At 37.7% G+C, this 17,528-nt stretch overlaps 1 protein-coding gene across 7 annotated transcripts in view; it reads left to right on the top strand.

Moving 5' to 3' along the window:
- The window catches only part of SEMA3D (semaphorin 3D), a 142,670-nt gene that overhangs the window by 28,390 nt on the left and 96,752 nt on the right, over positions 1-17,528 (top strand). For 6 of the 7 annotated variants that reach the window (XM_074827932.1, XM_074827931.1, XM_074827930.1 and 3 more), the window contains one exon: positions 16,386-16,576. In XM_074827932.1, the coding sequence (XP_074684033.1) occupies positions 16,462-16,576 (115 nt within the window). In that variant the 5' untranslated portion in view covers positions 16,386-16,461. Of the gene's footprint in view, positions 1-11,499; positions 11,692-16,385; positions 16,577-17,528 lie in introns of those variants that run through there. The other variant, XM_074827926.1, reaches the window with a different exon arrangement.

The following is a 17,528-nucleotide window of genomic DNA, read 5'->3' as shown; positions in this document are numbered from 1 at the left end:
CAATCCAGATTCAGGCATTCTAACTTTGAACGTGCTGGTATTTTTTAGCCATTAAATATTTGGGAGTCAAAAGTCATATTAACATGGAGGAAAATATAGAAATGCAGTCTATAAACCCATGAAAGAATGTCGTTAAGATTCCAGCTGTTTAACAAGTTATTGTACATCAGCTGAAGTACTGTAATTGTCTGTCCATGCACTTGAGCTTGCCCAGAGTGAGGTAAACATCCATGTGCTCCAGGGCTTATTCATTAAGTGAAGCATTATGTTTTAGTACTGAGAAGTCTCTGCTGTCTTTCCATTATTTTCCACTTTAAAGACAAATTTACTCTGCATAAGAGTAATTTTAATTATGTGGTTTACTGTGTGTATATGTTGGATATTTTTCAATTGCTCATGCAGACTGTAGACAAACACATACATATGTGTGCACACAACGTTTTCCCTTCTATAATTCAGTCTTTCTGGCACTTTGCAATAGCAGGATCAAAGCCAAATTGTAGCTACCTTTGGAAAATCTTAAAAGTAACTGTAATTGAAAAAGGAGGTGTAACTTTTCTGGTTTAAAACTTAATGATTTTTTAAAAAAGTATAATGTTTTCTGTCATTGTTTTGTTGTTAGTTTTTGATAAAAAAAGTCATGGAACTTTTGAATATGTGTATTTTTTGAAACAGCTCTGAAACTCACTAGGCAATAACAGAAGTGTTATTACATTATCGTGATCCACTGCAGATAGTAAACAAAATTTGACTTTTGATAGCTATAAGCAAAAGAATAAATAATTTTTAATTCTAAATAAGTAAGTATAACTAATTTGATCCTTTGGAATAATTACAGTTTATAACAGTGAGTTGAAAAATTTGTTGTTGTAAAAGGAAAGGAACTTTTTTCTATAGGGCTCACTGTAGTATTTCTATGAGATGTAACCCATTTGGATATTTACTACCCCTCATGATTCACTATGTAAGATATTGCTAAAGAAGCTGTGATCTAACAGACCCCTAAATTAATGACTATGCATGTATGGAGTATCAGTATGGAGTATATAAAGTAGAAATGGTTTTTACTGTTTATATTTGTCTACTGATCCACTAGGATATAACAAACTCAGATGAGAAATCCCTTTCATGAGCTGTAAATTTCAAGTTCTGACCTATTGACTTTATGAGACTGAAAATTCTCCACTGGGAGTAAGATGTTCATCATGTCTTAACATAAAGTCCAGGAGTCAAGGAAATGCCTGACTGGAGTAAACAAGTAGCTCATCCAGTCTACCATTCTGGCATCAAGAGTGGGTAAGACCAGATGTTTCAATGGAAGGCATAAATCTTCACTATTTTACTGTTCTAAATTGCTAAATGCTGTTTCTTACAGCACTCACACCTTGAAATATGAAGATTAATAGAGCTTATAAATGGATTTCCACATAGTTTATAGTGTAAATCTCAAGATACAGTTCTTAAATTTTTTACCTAATCATTTTTGAGAAGAGAGGATTTTAAAGATATATTATCATAACTTGTGCAAAAGTTAATCCCTTTCTTCCCCCCCCCCCCCCCATTTAATTTATAATGAGAATAAAATTTCTGTATGGGGGAAAACCTGGCCATTTCAGTACAGTAAAACTGATTTTTTTCTGCAGTGTGAGAAAGGTAGAAGGCCTTGTCAGGGACAGAGGTGACAGAGCTACCCAAGTGCTGGGTACTGGGATTTTTTTTCATCCTATCGCCTGCAGGTATTCACCATGAATGATGAGTGGGAGCCCTTCTGCCACTGTTGGATGTGAAACCTGGAGGGTTTCTCTTTCTCTGATCTAAGCTGTGATTTTGCCCCACTCAGGTATTTGCCAACCTTGGTAAAAACTTCTTTGATTCAAAGCTGGTCCTGGATTCTGACCAAACATTTAGTTGTGGAATGTTACATCTCAACGTGTGCAGTGACCATAGCAAGATTCAGCAGCAAACACTCATTGGAGCTGACCATTACTATCACCTTCTTAATTTTCTCTGACCAATTTTCTCTTAATTTCCCAGCCACTCTGTGAGTCTATTATACAAGAGAAAATAATGACGTAGCATGCATAATGCTTCTAATGTTAAAGTGGTTGGATAATCATCACAATTAAACCAGAATCTTCTTATTTTTATTGTCCAGTGGGATCTACTTTCTGATTAATATTATGAAGGTGGTGGTATATGAGGGGAACTTAATATGTTGTCACACTGCACTGTTTGTATTGAAAGTGGATCTTCACACATTGGGTAGCAGACACACAAAATTGTTTGCCAGATGGTGTTGCAGATGCAAGAATTTTACAAGAACTCAAAGGGAGGCTAGATAAGTACTTGAAAGTGATATCTACTTGGGGGTTACAACATAGGCCACAATAGGCTCAGGAAATCTCCTGAGCTGAAAATAGATGGAGAGAAGGGGGTGCGCCAAGGGCGGGGAAATATCATATATAAATGTTCTATTCTTATTCTTCCTTACACTTACTGTTGAAAATAGACTACTAGACTGGATGAGCCTTCAGTCTTGCCATTACAAACATTTTTATATTCTTAAAGTACGGAGTTGTTGTGTGCGAGGGTTTTTCTGGAACAGGAAATTAATGGTGAAGGTGGAGAAAACCCAGACTGCTTAAATGTAGAAAATCAGTAATGTGTTTTGTGATACATATTGCTAAGGAAACCAAATTGAGAGACAGCTTTAATGTTGAAAGAAGATCAAATGTAATTACTTTCTCAGTTACTGACTGCTTTCCATTTCATCTCATATTACTGTGAGGAATAGATTTGCATTGTTTTCTTGATGATTTCTCCTGATAATTCTCCAAGTACATACAGAAGGCATTTGCTGATCTAGCTGCACATCTCCTATGTATGTCCTACATGCTGCTTTCTAAACCTGTAGACAAACTTAAGTACCAAACTTGCACTACAGTACACATATACTATTGATAAACAAAGAAACAATCAGCTGTACCAACTATGACTACTAAAGATGTTCTTCTTTTTTACAAAGGAGATCATTATGTGGAACAATTAAAAGGGGCATGGTCAATTCACAGTTCATGAGTCAATGCAGTGACTCATAATATTGACATTTATTATGCACATAAGGCATTTATTTTAATCTTGTTTTTTTCATTTGTCTCATCTTTAGTTAGGATTGGCCTTGCATGCTGGATTCTTATCTCTTTATTGTTTTGTGTTTTTTAATGTTTATACAAGCATTTCTGAAAAACAAGAATGTGACTGAGGTGCCTCTAAAGCAATAGAGATGCCAAGGAATGAGTGGGCTTTGACTCACTCTGCATGTGCTGACTGTCAGAGCTGGGTTATAACTTGTAAATGTCACTGGAAACTGCCAATGTTCTTATAATCCATAAAATTTAAATTTGCCTCTGGCAGAATTGTTGTTGCAAAAAAAGTTTTTAAAAAATTATGGTTATCAGTGTTATTATTGTTGTTCTTAATATGATGAGTATTAATGATGATGGTGAAAATTATAACTGTCCTTACTCCCAAAATTGCTCTACTTAATATTAAGAAGAACAAAATTCAGTGCTTTGCATATTTTGATGTTTTGACAGATTATATCAGTCACAGACTTGTATCAGCCATCTGCAGTAACTGCTTGCTGGTCACTAGAGTGATTACAACCCACAAGCTTATAGATACTCTGGAACCTGTCAAGAAAAGATGATGTGAGATGGTATTTTTCCAGAAAGTCCATCTGAAAGAAAAACTGCTTTTTGCCTCCTCCCAGTTTGTTAGTGGTGTGAGTTGATAGCAGTTTAGCAATCGTTTTCTTGGTACAAATTGCTAGTCATCTTTGTTCTTCTTAGATGATGCTTTCAGTGGGCGCTTTTTTTTTTTTTTTTTTTTTGTCATTAATGGCACTTTTGTCACCATATGTCTTAGTCAATTACAGATCTCCAGAATAACAAAACTCACAGTTTACATGTATGTGTCTATGTTTTTCCTGGGTTCCGGAGAACTGTGTCTATTCTGTGTGTCCTAGAAAGGGAATTGTGAGACCTCACCCTGCATTGCACATTGCGCAGAAACAATTAGCAATGAGCTCTTTCTGTGCCTCAGGAGGAGCACAAAGCAGCTGTAGTGGGACTAAGGGTCTAGACAGCTGATCTCACTGAGGATGGAGGATGGTCAGCATAACAGAGAAAATGTTCGATAGCTTGTCAATTCATGACCTGAAGGTCTAAGAAACCCTCATTCCCTCCAGACAAATGCTGATCCCCATTAATGTGAATGGTTGAACTGCATTTGACATCAGTCAGTCCTGGATCTGCGTGCAAGAACATTATTCCCTGTGCCATTAATGCAAGTCACATACCCCAGCTGAGCGGACAAGAGAAGCAGAGTTTCCAGTAGTCATTGTTGTTTTTCTTTTGCAATACTGTGTGAAGGTGGTCAATAAGTTTATTCCTCTGTATCTGTGTTCCATGCTTGAGTATCTTCAAGATATTTGTTGCATATTTATAAAATTCATCTTTACACTTGTGTGTGTTTATTTGAAACTGATATGCTGTGACGGGTAGCCCATTTGACTGGGTAGAAAGAAGCATATCATCTTTAAGATGGTGGCATTGATAACTATCAACTAATATAATCTGATTCCACTCCTTACTCACTTCACATCCTCCTGGGATGGCTACTGAGTACATTTAGCACCAGCTTCCCCATCTGTGAAACAGGAATAATAGAAATGCATTTCCTTCGCAAAGACTCAACCATGTATGCACTAGTTACTGTATATTTTAAATTGAACATATGAAAGGCATTATATAAGTTTTTAAAAACACATCTTATTAGTGTTTTATTCCACTCCAGGCACAGGAATTTCAGTTTTTCATTGCATATTTAAAAAAATAATTAAAAAAATCAAAGGTTAATTTGCCTAATAGGTTATAACCTCTCTCCTCATTTTAGAGGTGGTTACCATTTAGTTTGCTGAAGAACCCATGGACCAAGCTTCCTTTTGAACAGACAATATATAGTTTTTCTGTTGATTTATTCCTAGTAGTTCTGTTTTTCTGGTTCCTTGTGAAGAAATCGCCCTTCACAGGGTCTGTCCATGTAAGGCTTTTGTATAATGCATGCTCATTTAGTTAGTTGTTATATTTGTAAGCTCCAGCTGCAGCCATCAGTCTTTAAATCTGTCATTGAAGGATTTTGTTTTAAATTCTGCCTGGCTTTGTTTTCAGATGTCTCTGAATTCCTCCCTGTGTTGAGTCACAGCTGTGAAAAGAGAAATCTACCTCTTTAATTCAAGGGGTCATTGGTTTAAAAGCACTAAAGCCCAGTGGGGAATAGTTTAAGGAAGATAGTTAATCATGATGATCCTAAGGGGTTTCATGAACTTACATAGGGCTCATCTGACATGAAGAGTCCTGGATATCTTCAAGCCCTGGTTTCTTTGGGGGGTGCCTGTTTTACCAGGGAGTGGGATCCTCTGTAGAACAAGCACCTGTGGTGGATGTTTGCCACCTGCTCCGCTGTGACTATGGAAACACAACTTAATCTTCTCCACCGCATCGCTTTTCTAGCTAAGCCAGCATGGAGGCCAAATCCTTTCTAGTCATTTGTTTTCCCACTACCTTGAGAAGCATTTAATGTAGTAACTACAGTGTCTTCCAGTTCTTGTTCCAACGGGGAGATAATAGACTGTCAGGAAGGAGTTGCTAATGGACAGAAAAGAGAGGTCAGGCTGGACAACACAGCTGATATATTGTCTTCTGGGTGAGCAGAACTTGTTGGTTTGGTTTGGGTGTCAGCAGTCCATCCAGTGGTATTTCTCACCCAACTTCCTCTTCTAGCTCCAGTGGGGGAATTCTGGAAGAAATCCCCTTCTTGTCACATCAGTGCAGACAAAAGCATTATTTCAAATACAGTGTCACTAATTTTGACACAGTTCTGTGTTTAGTTCTTATGGGATGGGCAAACCAGGACTATGTGGGTGAACAATATCTGGCAGCCTTGAGATATTGGATTAAGTTACATAGCTAATGCAGTGCCTGTACCTATTCTGTGTGTACTTCACTTGTCCTATGCACACTTTGCTATTCTTGATACAGGGATTTATGATCTGCTTGTGAATCAGCTCTTGAATTACTGCAGCCTTTGGACATTTTTATAAAAGGAAAGCATTCCTGATTTCAGTCAGATTTCAGTAGTAAGAGGGTTGATATGTGAGCAGATCAGGTAGGTGTTGCCCTTATCAGGAGTCCTTGGAAAGATAAGGGTGGACACTAGAGAGCAGGAAAAACCATTTGATGGCTGTCAGAGCCTTAAATTGATCAGGAAAGGTGTTTGATGTTGCTGAAGACCTTCAGTGTGTGATCCAGTTCAGTTATTCCTCTGTCCATTAGCTGTTAAAAGAACTAATAGAAAAATTCAGGTTGAAAAGGGCATCAAAAGGTCATATGGTGTCATTTGTAGCTCAAAGGATAGATAACTTCAGCTTTGGATGAGATTACTCAGAGCTATGTCCAGTCAGGTTTCAAATGTCTGTAAAGATGACAATTCCACAACTTCTCTGAGCCCCTGTTCCAGTGTTGACCATCCTAGTAGGGGATGAAGCCTCAGAACTCCCTCAAGATTTAGACTGCCTCATTGTCTTAGGGGACAAGTATCCACTGGGGAAAAGGAAATTAGAGGTGGTGTTCTACCATTTTTATATTAATCTTCTGGTTATGTCAACTCCCCAGTAACTAACAGGTTAACTGTCTAAAAAGCTTTGCCATTTTTCAGTGAAGTATTGATTCATCTGTGCACTCTGTGTTCTCACTTTGTCCTCACGAGACAAAAGGAAAGTTATTGTGGTTTTAAACCAAAGTGGAAATAGTTCTGTGTTGAATGGAGGTGGTGATGCCTGAATTCTTGTTTTCTTTTTCAGTATGGCTGTTTCGGATTCCAGGAACTGCCATGCTAGCACCCTTCACAAAGCAGCTTAAAAATAGACCAGCAAATATAAATTGATTTCTGCTGCAGCACAATCAGAAAGTTCTTGTAGGGTCCGATAGCAGCATGTTCTAACCCTTGAAAACAGTAAAATTGGTGGTCAGTGAACACAGGAGTGTTAAAGCTTTGAAAACCTGCTCTCTGAACTCACGCTGGCCGCACGTTACTCCTTACGCAGCTCTGAGAAGTTCTTGTTTATGGAAAATGAAACTGTGATTGCTTGTAATTTTCTGCAGTTTGCACAAGGGTTTAAGTCAAGAGTAAAACACTGGAAGAAGTGGTGTGTGAGTCATAGATCTCGCCACAGGAATCACAGCCAGCAGTCTGTAGTCCCTGGTGAGAAGGGTGGCTGAGTGACTAAGGCACTGCCTGGATGTCGAGGGGATGTGGGTACTGGTCTTAACTACTGGTGTGACCTTATGCAAGTGATGTCATCTCCTATGGTAACATTAAAAAAATCAATTAACTCCTAATGGCAAGGACAGAGGATAGAGAATAGAGGCATTAAAGCTTTTAAAGTGCCCGGGTGCTATGGTGATACCTGAGGGAAACCCATCAAGATGAATAGGTCCACATTAAGTTAGTGAATTGTATAAGCTTACAAATGGGATGTGTTACAGTGGCTCTGCTGGTTGTCTGTCACACATCCTCCAAATGTAAATTAAATTAAACATTTAAAAAAACTAGGAAGAAAGCAAACGCGTTCAGCCTAACAATGTAATAACTGGTTTAATGTGCCAACACAAATCACTGCACTGCATTGTACACGTTCATATGTATATCATTTTACATATTGGCTGCACAAAACGTTGATCCAAAATTAGTTGGACAATGGATATAAAAAGCCCTCCTCCAGTAGAGTTAAAGTGTACAGTCATGAATTATTAAGTCAAAATTTGTTGGAAGTGTAAATTAAAATCCTTCCGGCATGTCTATCCCTATACTGTAGGTTATATACGAAAGCCCTACAGACTGTGCTGTACAGAGTTCACTGACAGGGCATCAAATAATGAGGCTGTACATTGATGAAAGTAATTCTGTGAAAATGTGCCACTGGATATAGAGCAAACATAGTTGATCAAAGCCCAGTTTTCCTATGAAATGCACATTTTTAAACCACACTAAACTGTATTAATCTGAATTCTTTTGAAAACTATCAGGTCAAATTTTTACACAGCTGACAATGAACAAAATAACACTGACAGTTAATGAAACATCCTATCAAGATTAGTACAATAGAAATAATTAAAAAAATGGTTAATTATGTTAAGAAGCCATCTACAACAGGCAGTTTCCTATCCTTAATATTTGTAACATTCTAGTTTTCTGTGAGAGTCCCATAGGCAGCTTTTAGATACAGCTGGGAAATCTGTGAGTGCTTACAAGCATTTAAGCAAAATTCCAAACTAGTTGGCAGCACATTTCTGCTTACATCAGATAAATCCAGCTACAATTTATAGCACAATAAAGTATTTTCTGTGAAAAGAAGTTAACATTATAAATATATTTGCAAATATAAATCTTTGTTCCTTTATTTCTTTCAATTTTGGGGAGGGTTTCTTTTGGGTTTTTTTTTTTTTGTTTGTTTGTTTTTTTGTTTTGTTTTTTTTTTTTTTGTTTGTTTGTTTGTTTTGTTTTTTGTTTTTTTAGTAGGGTCTGCTGGGTTATGACTGTATGGATGGGCTGGTTAGCTGTGGGCAGAACCAAGCTATTTCTACCTGCACACAGAGTTGGCTGGCTGGTGGTGCCTCTGATGCATGTATAGCTGAAATGTGTAATATATTGTTGTATTGTATGCAATGAATGGAGCCATGCAACAGTAGGAGCTGGTTTAGGTATGGATTGCTTGGATCAAGGACAGAAGAGCCCTACCTACTTCTGTCTATAGATATGTCCATGTAGATTGCTCACTGGCTATATGCTTTCTGAGTATGTACTATTATTTACTTTGCTGCTGTATCATGCCTAGAAGTAAACCTGGACTTATGACAAATTTCACCAGTGCTACACTATCTTCCCATCAAGATGGGTTTTTCATAAGCATACAAAATACATGGTAAGGCAAGTCTCCGTGCAAGTAACTAATCTGTAAAATACCCCATTACCAGTAGTTACCGATGACCCCAGAAATACCAGCTAGCCCAGACCTCTGGTAGTTGAACTGTCACTGCTAGAGGACTCATGCTCCACTCCTGCAGATGTTGGAATGTCCCCTATGAAAGGAGGTACAGAGAACAGTTTTTCCATAGCAAAACATTGGCAAAAATTACTGGAGGTGAAAAAGAGACTGTAATCCTTCCTTTGAGCTGGCCATTGTAGGTATATGTTTCTTCCAGAAAAAAAATGCTAGTTGCAGGGTCAGTGGTTTAGCTGGCTTGACAGTGCTGCCTGGGGTTAATTCAGGTTTTAGCAGGACAAATGCAATCCGTTAGTGTTTAAATGTTCAGGCAGGTCTCCCCAAAATGAGCATTTATTTTCTCTGATGGCCATCGTGACACTTTTTTGGCTTTTCAGTATTTTCTCAACAGCAGGCCAGGGCTGTTCCACAGGCAAAGCTTCCTGCATGTACTTTCTCCCTGTCTACTTTATTCAGAGCTGAGCCAAGCCACCCCAAGTGCTGCAGGTGGTGACAGACATTTTAGAGGAAAATTCTCTAGTTCTCTTCAAAAACCTTCAGACGTCATGGTACTTGGCAGGAAGCGGTTTTCATCTAGTCTACCTTTTCATTAATGTCTCTAGGCATTTTTGTCCTACTGCTTTTTTCTTTTCTTGGATACCAAAGTTACAAACCCCATTTTAGAATCACTTTTCATAGCTTGAGAAGTTTTTTTAGTCTGCTGGGGAAACATGCTGTACTTAAAATAATGTAACACTGAGGTTTGGCTTAGGGTTCCTTCTGATTCTTATGTGTTGCTAAATCGTGCCATACACTGCTTTCTTCTTTGGCTCGTGTTTTTTCTTTTTCTTTTTTTTAATGATCAGACATGTAGGGTGTTCTCATGTCATTCTAAATAAAGACTCTATGGGAAGCTGTTATTACAGACGTAATATCTGAAGTCACAGTTCCTTCCACCAAGAAAAAAAAAAAGAAAAAAAAAAGAATCTGAGATGCATATGCATCTAACTTTAGAGTGAAAGGCATGTAGATATTTATGTGTGGAAGATATCAGTTGCATATCTGACTGCTGGGACATTTTATTCATCTGCCTATTTACTCTTTGCAATATCATTATCAGATGACAAGTTGCTTTCCATCCCATCCTTTTTCTTGGACAACAGACATTGTGCTTGAGAAGCAGGCTACAGAATATAAAACTACAGGTCTGACTTTCTTTTTCTTTTCTTAAGGAGACACAATATACAAAGAATTAGGGTTAAAGAGTAACATTTGTTTTATTGTCAGTCTTGGATTTATGCATTGTATGTCCAAAAGGTACAGATATAACTTCTCAGAATCACTGTTTCTAGTGATATATAACATGTTTGTGTGCATGGCTGTCTACGTCACATTCTGAAAGGATTACTTCTGTGTCTATATGAAATCTTTAGGTGTAATCCTGACCCCACTGACATTGACTTGAAAAATATCCCAGTATCTTTTGAGGATGAAATGCTCATTTCCTGTGTGTATCATTTTAGGTGCTTGATAGTAAATTTCATGGTCAGATAAGCTCTTCATAGCAGTGTAACACAGACCACTCTATAAAGGTTACTTATTCTTACTAGTATTTATTTCCAAACAGACTACATGCCTTTTATAAATGCTTCCATCAGTAGACTAGCTTCAGAATGATGCAGAAAATGATAAAAAGTAAATAAGTGAGTTCCTTCATTATTCTTCTCTCATGTTTCACTCCCTTAGTCACCATTTTTACTTTAGCTTGAGTTTATCATCATGAACAAAAAATCCAGCATAATCCTCAAACATATTTTCTATCCATTGGAGAGCTTTATTTATTATTAGATGGTTCTCTGCAATAAAAACATTTTCTTTTGCTGACTCTTTGTTCCCTCAGTTGCATCCTCCTTGTCTCGGTCCCTTCATTCTTCTTTGCTCTATTTGGCTCTTCTCAAGTGGGAATCAGAGCAGAGATTTTTCTTGCTTTCCAAATTACTGGTGTTGAATGGAAAGGGTATAAATCCTGTGAGAAGCTCAGTAAAGGTAAAGCCTGTAAAGCTTTGTAAAACTCATTATAAGATGGGTTATGATTCATGTGAGTGTTTACTATTCATCTGGGTATTTAAAAACAGCAAGGTCTGCTTTATGGCAAAACCGTATCTAAACCAGATATACTAAACCCAATGATTTAAGCTAAACAAAATAAGACAAAAAAAATCACCTACTGTAGGCTTACATAATTTTTTTGATTGTACCATTGTCTTTTTATTCAGTAATTTTTGCTAGCATTGGGAAGTGAATTAATACTGATCTGGGATTTTTGTAAAAAAGAAGTATTTTTCAGAATCCTGGAAGAGAACATTTGCTGCACTATAAACAGCACAAAAGCTACTCAATAAATGGGAGAATAATGATGAATAATACTGTTTACCAGTTCTTGGATGGAGTTAGCTTTAAACTGAGATTTCACAATGAAGAGAAAAGCCTCCTCTGCCAAATAATATATCAACAGACCGTCTATCTAAGGGGTACAAGAACATAGTTTCATTGTGCTCTGGATGAATGTCATCTCTGTTATTTAAGAAGTAAGTTAAGAATGTTAAGTAAGTAAATCTGGAGATGTAATTTCTTTTTTTGGTCTATTTTGTTTTATGAGTTACTTATTTGACTCACAGATGCTTGTAGTTTTCCCTCTTATTAACACAGAATATTCAATACCCAGTTCATGATTATAGTACAGTTTTGAACCACACAGTAGACAACCATAGTAGTTTTTCTTTTGGAAGATGTACAATGATTTACAAGTGAGACATCTACAGGTAAATGCACTGGAAACATATATCTGTATATTTGTAAAGTAATGGTCTTTAAAATTGTATGCATACATATAAAGTATGTGTACAATATGAGTAAAGAGATAACATACCTTTCAATGAATTTGAATTGTAGGTGGGGTACTTTTTGTTTCTTTTTGCAGCTAATTAGTTTGAAATCTTTTAAAGCAATGTGTTTGTCTAACAGGCCACTCATGCCAATCAGTTGATGTCTGAAAGGGACATACTTTAGTCTTTTCTCACTCCTTGACAAAATAAGATAAAACCCCAGGACCTCAGACAGGGATAGATGAGAAGAAAGAAAAATTCTGGCATCAGAGGTAGTAGTTTACATATTGAGACTAAATGGCCTAGGTAACTTATTCAGTCTGTCTGTAAGTCTATAGTGACTATCAGACATTTTTCTTTTCTATTCTATTCTATTCTATTCTATTCTATTCTATTCTATTCTATTCTATTCTATTCTATTCTATTCTATTCTATTCTATTCTATTCTATTCTATTCTAGCTTTTTTTAATCAACATGAGCCAACTCAAAGGTTACTCTAGCTTTTCAGTAGTTGCAATCTGTAACATTGCTATTAGATTCAGTATAACTGAGCCATACCATTTGATTAGTCACTTTTTCTGTAATTTGCTGCAGGCTGTTTACATTGTCCTCTTTACAGGAGTACAAAATTCCAAATTTTAAAGTGGCCTCGAAAAACTAACGCTAGAGAAAGGTTTTAAATTATCCTCCAAATCCGTATAGGTTTTTGTTACAGAATTAAACTGAGAGTTACTTGAACTATTGTTAAAAAAGTGTGTGTTTGCAGATGGGTCACAGTCCTTCCAGCTCTGGACTTCATGACGCCAGGAGAAGTCAGAAACCTAGACAATATTTGTGAATGTGAGATTTTGCATTTAGATAGGTTTGAGCTGAACGATCTGAAAAAACTCCCATAAGCACAGAGCTCCCTACTGTCTGTGTGTTTGAGAAGGCTGAAGAGCTCTGTTTATTGCAACAAAGGGCCTGGAATAAATTATGTTTAGTAAATTGGCTCCAGGTTTTCCTGTTCAGACAGTAGCTTCAGAGCAATCTGTTTTATAGGCTCCACTAAATCGACCAATTGCAGGGAGGTGACACCTCATTTCAGGGATGTGGCATCACACATGTGTGAGATACATCCAGCCACCTCTCTGGCAAGACGGCAGGACACCAGCAGATCAACTTTTTGTCTTTTGGGAGTTTTAACCTACAGTGCATTACATATTTATGAAACCCACAGGGAGGTCTTAGCAGAATGGAGCCAGGCTCCTCAGCCCCTCTTTAGCATTACGCCTGCCTCCCCTGTGTGGGGCAAATAAAAGCTCCTTTATTCCATTGGAAATACCCCTATTTCAGCGAGGTGTATGCATAGCTTCCTTCCGCAGTTGGTCTCGCAGGTGATAATTAACACAGTGCAGATATTTCCTAGCTGTAGCCAAGGTGGGAAAGAAGCTTTAGCCTCAGCATTTTTCTTTTCAAACTCCTTTTCCTCATTTATTTTGGGTCTGTTCATGATGAGGAAGTTTTAGAGCATGTTGGTGCTTAGTTCTCCTTAGCAGAAGTATCAAAGAACTAAAGGAAACAATATTTTTCCCTCCGCTGACAAAACTCGTCTTACTTTTGAGGGGAGGAAAGAACGGGGGAGTTAGATTTGCTTTTAGGTTTTATATTTTACTTCTGTTCATGGGTCTGATTACTTCTGAGCAGTGTGACTATGGCTCTTTTCAGCACAGGACACTGATTGACATTGCATATGTTACAAAGAGGAAGGATATTTCCTGAAGATTAATAGCCAGTTAGTTGGTCTGAAGTTCATTAACCTGAGCTAGTCATTAGACTTCTGGAAGGACTCTGTGTGGAAACTGGAATTGTATTAGAAGATCATCATAAACTAAAAATATATGTGACAATCTGGCCAGATTGCAATGAATCTAGGACAAGACAGGGCTGGCTCAAGCTCATAGAGCAGCTGTCTCCAGTGTAAACTAACTGCTTTGTGTCAGGAATTAAAGCAAATGGTTTTTCACAAACATTATTCAAATAAAAGTGGAAAGAAAAAAAAATAAGAAGAAAAAGAAGGAAGGTTTTCATTAGCAAAAGAACCCTACATGAAAAAATAAGGTTTTGAGGTATGTCCAAAGGGCCAAGTTTGGTGCTGGTCCTCAATCAATGAAGCAAATGACAGTGCATTTAGCCAACTGTTTTTTCATCTATAAGTGGCAAATTTAGTCCTGATTCTTCACTGTAATTTTCCTCAAGAAAATGAGCCCCAAATCCTCTGGTAAGATCCCTATTGCCTGAGGCCCAGACCCTCAAGCCATGACTTCTCAGCGTATTTACAGTGAGACTGGCTCCCTCTTAATTGCTTCTTTTTGAAGTATGGTTTGTCTCTATCATCCCACTGAAGATGAACAAGGCTGGTGTTTCTTGTCTTAATATAGTCCTCCCCCTCCTCCCTCCCCTTCTTTTCGCCTTCTTCCCCCTAAAAGAGATTTCTTTAAGGTGATACAACCTTGTGATAGTCTAGTCAACAGTGGTTCTTTGTAGTCCAGCCACAAATAGATGTACCAGCATGAAAGAAGTAAGGGCCTTCTCTCAGGATCTTATACTCTAATAAAGGGAAAGATGAACCAGAGACATTTCATGTTTGTTTTGTTTTCTTTCCGTGTCATCTCATGAATATGTAATGGCACTTGGCCAAAAGTAGTGCAATCAGACTCTGAATGTGAGTGTTGAGGAAGGGATTGAGAAGAAAGAAGCTCAGTGTTCTGCGATAAGAAGGATGCTTCGGGTGTTTTACAAATTATTTCCTTCTCTCTCTTTCCCTCTCACGCCCTTCCTGCACACTCCCTTGTCTTTTGCTATTGGCAGAAGTTCTGGAGGCTCAGAAAGGCTCAGCTTCATCCGAGAAAGGTTTCCTCTGGCAGAGAGAACTAAAGGGCTCCTCTTTCCAGTCCCTCCATGCCAGGAAGGATGTACTGCCCGCATCATGAGGTGCTAAATTGATTCTGGATGCCTCCACAGCTCTCAGAGCTGCTCTGGCACCAGTGCTGCAGTGAGATTAAGTGCCAGACTTGTGGAGCGTCTCTGGGACAACGAGCTGTGCTGCATCTCTCATGGGCTCCCAAGGACCCTTTCCCTTGATGTCCATGCAGGTGCTAGCTGATGTGGGCCCTAGGACTACTCTTTTAATCAGGCAGTTTCAGTACCTTTCAGAAAAGAATTTTCATGGCAAGTCATGAGCCATTAATCTCGCTACTAACCATAACATTTCCTTACTCCTTGATTTACAGCATTACTCAAACACTGACATTTGTCATTTCACTAACTATCTCCTTTGGCCTCTGGTATCATGCACTTGCAGGGGAAAGGATCTGGTCTCATAGATATTTTCATGCTCTGACCTCTGTGATTTATTAACCATCAAATTCTGCCTTCAGAACTCAGGATGCCATTTCAAACAATTTCATATGCAAAAGTGGAGTTATTGGGCAAAAGGTATCCCTTATAAGTGGGTACAAACAGGACACCAGGAGAACTGTTGCTGCTTTCTGTTCTGCTACTGGAGTGGCAGTGTGACCTTGGGGAAGTTGGTTCACTGGAGTTTTATAATTCAGTTTTTTCATAGGGAAAATAAGGACAGTGATCATCACTTTCATTTGTAAAACACTTAAAGATTTATGGAATATGAATGACTGTTACTAAGTGAAAAGTGTTGCAAAGCTGCCTTAGTTGCACGCTGTGCTAAGAAAGTCCTGTATCAGCCTATTGACCTCAGCATGAACCACTCATTAAAGTTTATAGGACATTTTGGTGGGTAAATTGAGTCAGTTATCCTGCTGGAAATATCATACTGAAAGCACATTTAAATCCATCAGCCACATTGACTTTTTTCTCTATTAAAACTGCTTGCTCTATCCAATTTTCTTAGTTTGTTTATGAAAGTTTATGGTGGGTATGTACTTACTGTTAACTCAGCTTGTACTCCCCTGGTATCTGAGATATTGCAGTTTATTCTAGTCATAGCATAAACATACAATAGCTGTTGTACTGAGATAAAGACAGAGTTATAAAACATTAAGATATCCAATGAAGCAGTGTGAACTAACAAGTGACGTAGTCACTTTTGAGTGGCAAATGTTTTTATGGATGCTACATTAATTTAATATGTGCTTAAACTTTAGCTATGCTAGACATTGGTGTTTGAAAGGTTTACATATTTTTCCAACCTCAAAGTGTGTAAGTTTAGTATTAAAGAATCAGATTTACAACATTGTGATTTATACTAGAGGAAAAAGTACTTTTGTATCAAATGTGTTAAATTAATTACTCTTTAAAGACAGTTCTGGCTTGCTTTCAGAATTATTATTTATATAATAATGCAAAAAATCTACAGATGTTTTCTTTTTGCTTCCAGATTAAATTTGGATTGTTTGAAAAGCAGGAAGATATTTCACCATAGTGCAAAAGAAGATACAGAAGAAGAGAGCAGAATGAGAGCTTCCCAAGTACCACATGCCTGCAGCCTGTTATCTTTAGCAATGCTGTTCCTTCCAGTCACTGGAACGTCAAAACAAAATATCCCGAGACTTAAGCTTTCCTATAAAGGTAAACTTTTCAGCTTTTTTTCTGATTCTGCTACTTTTGTTTTGATGTGATTTTGCCAGCAGTTCATTTGTATTATTAATCAGGAAAATGAAAAGCAGTTGTCCCTACAGTTCCCAGAAACATGTGACAGAAACCTTAAAGATGGATGAATTCTGCCTAGGGACAGTATGAAATTCTCTTCTTTGGGTGGAAGGGTTTGAAACATAACTGTTTTTTAAAAATTATTATTTCAGTTTGCTCCTACAGGATATTAATATACCATACATAAATTAGGAGGGCGTCATTGCCTAAACATAGGCTTCTAGTGCTACTTGAAACACCATGAGGCCCATTGGAGACATTCCCATGTGGCTGGTGGGGGTGACATGGGACATGGAGGACACTCACAGCTTTCTAGAGCATCAGGGAAAGTCAAGAGAGCTGCCACAAATGTCTCAAATGGCACTGACATGTTATTTTTGTAATAATTTTTTTCTCTACCACTAAGTTGATATGTGAAACTTTTTGTTTTCTTTCTTCTTACCTCTTTGGATCACAAAAGCATGTTTTTCTGGGGACTTTATTAGCCTCATGTGTACTTGTTGAGAACATTAGAGGCTGAGGGGTTCAAACAGCAATGTATTTTTTAATTCTTTATTGAACAAGTTCTTAGAGAAGGTAATTCCTCATTGCATGGAATGTACAGTACGCTTCCACAGTTTTTACAAGGCAAAGAGATACATCACTTCAATATTGTCTGTCTTCTTTAGCTAAAGCAAATGCTCCCCAGTTAGTTCAGTTCAATTATGTCAGCACCCTACCCTACTTCTGCTCTCAGTTTCTCAAACTTAGGTATTCCCATGCGTTACAGAATTACACTTAGGATGTTGTGATGGGACAGGAGGCTGTAAAGCCTTCATCAGTGGTTATATGTTTATCATGAGTTTAACACAAACAGGAATTTATTGAGTAA

The sequence above is a fragment of the Strix aluco genome, chromosome 5 (genome assembly GCF_031877795.1).
Source record: "Strix aluco isolate bStrAlu1 chromosome 5, bStrAlu1.hap1, whole genome shotgun sequence".
Classification (NCBI taxonomy): domain Eukaryota; kingdom Metazoa; phylum Chordata; class Aves; order Strigiformes; family Strigidae; genus Strix; species Strix aluco.
This window is presented reverse-complemented; position numbering and strand designations above follow the sequence as displayed.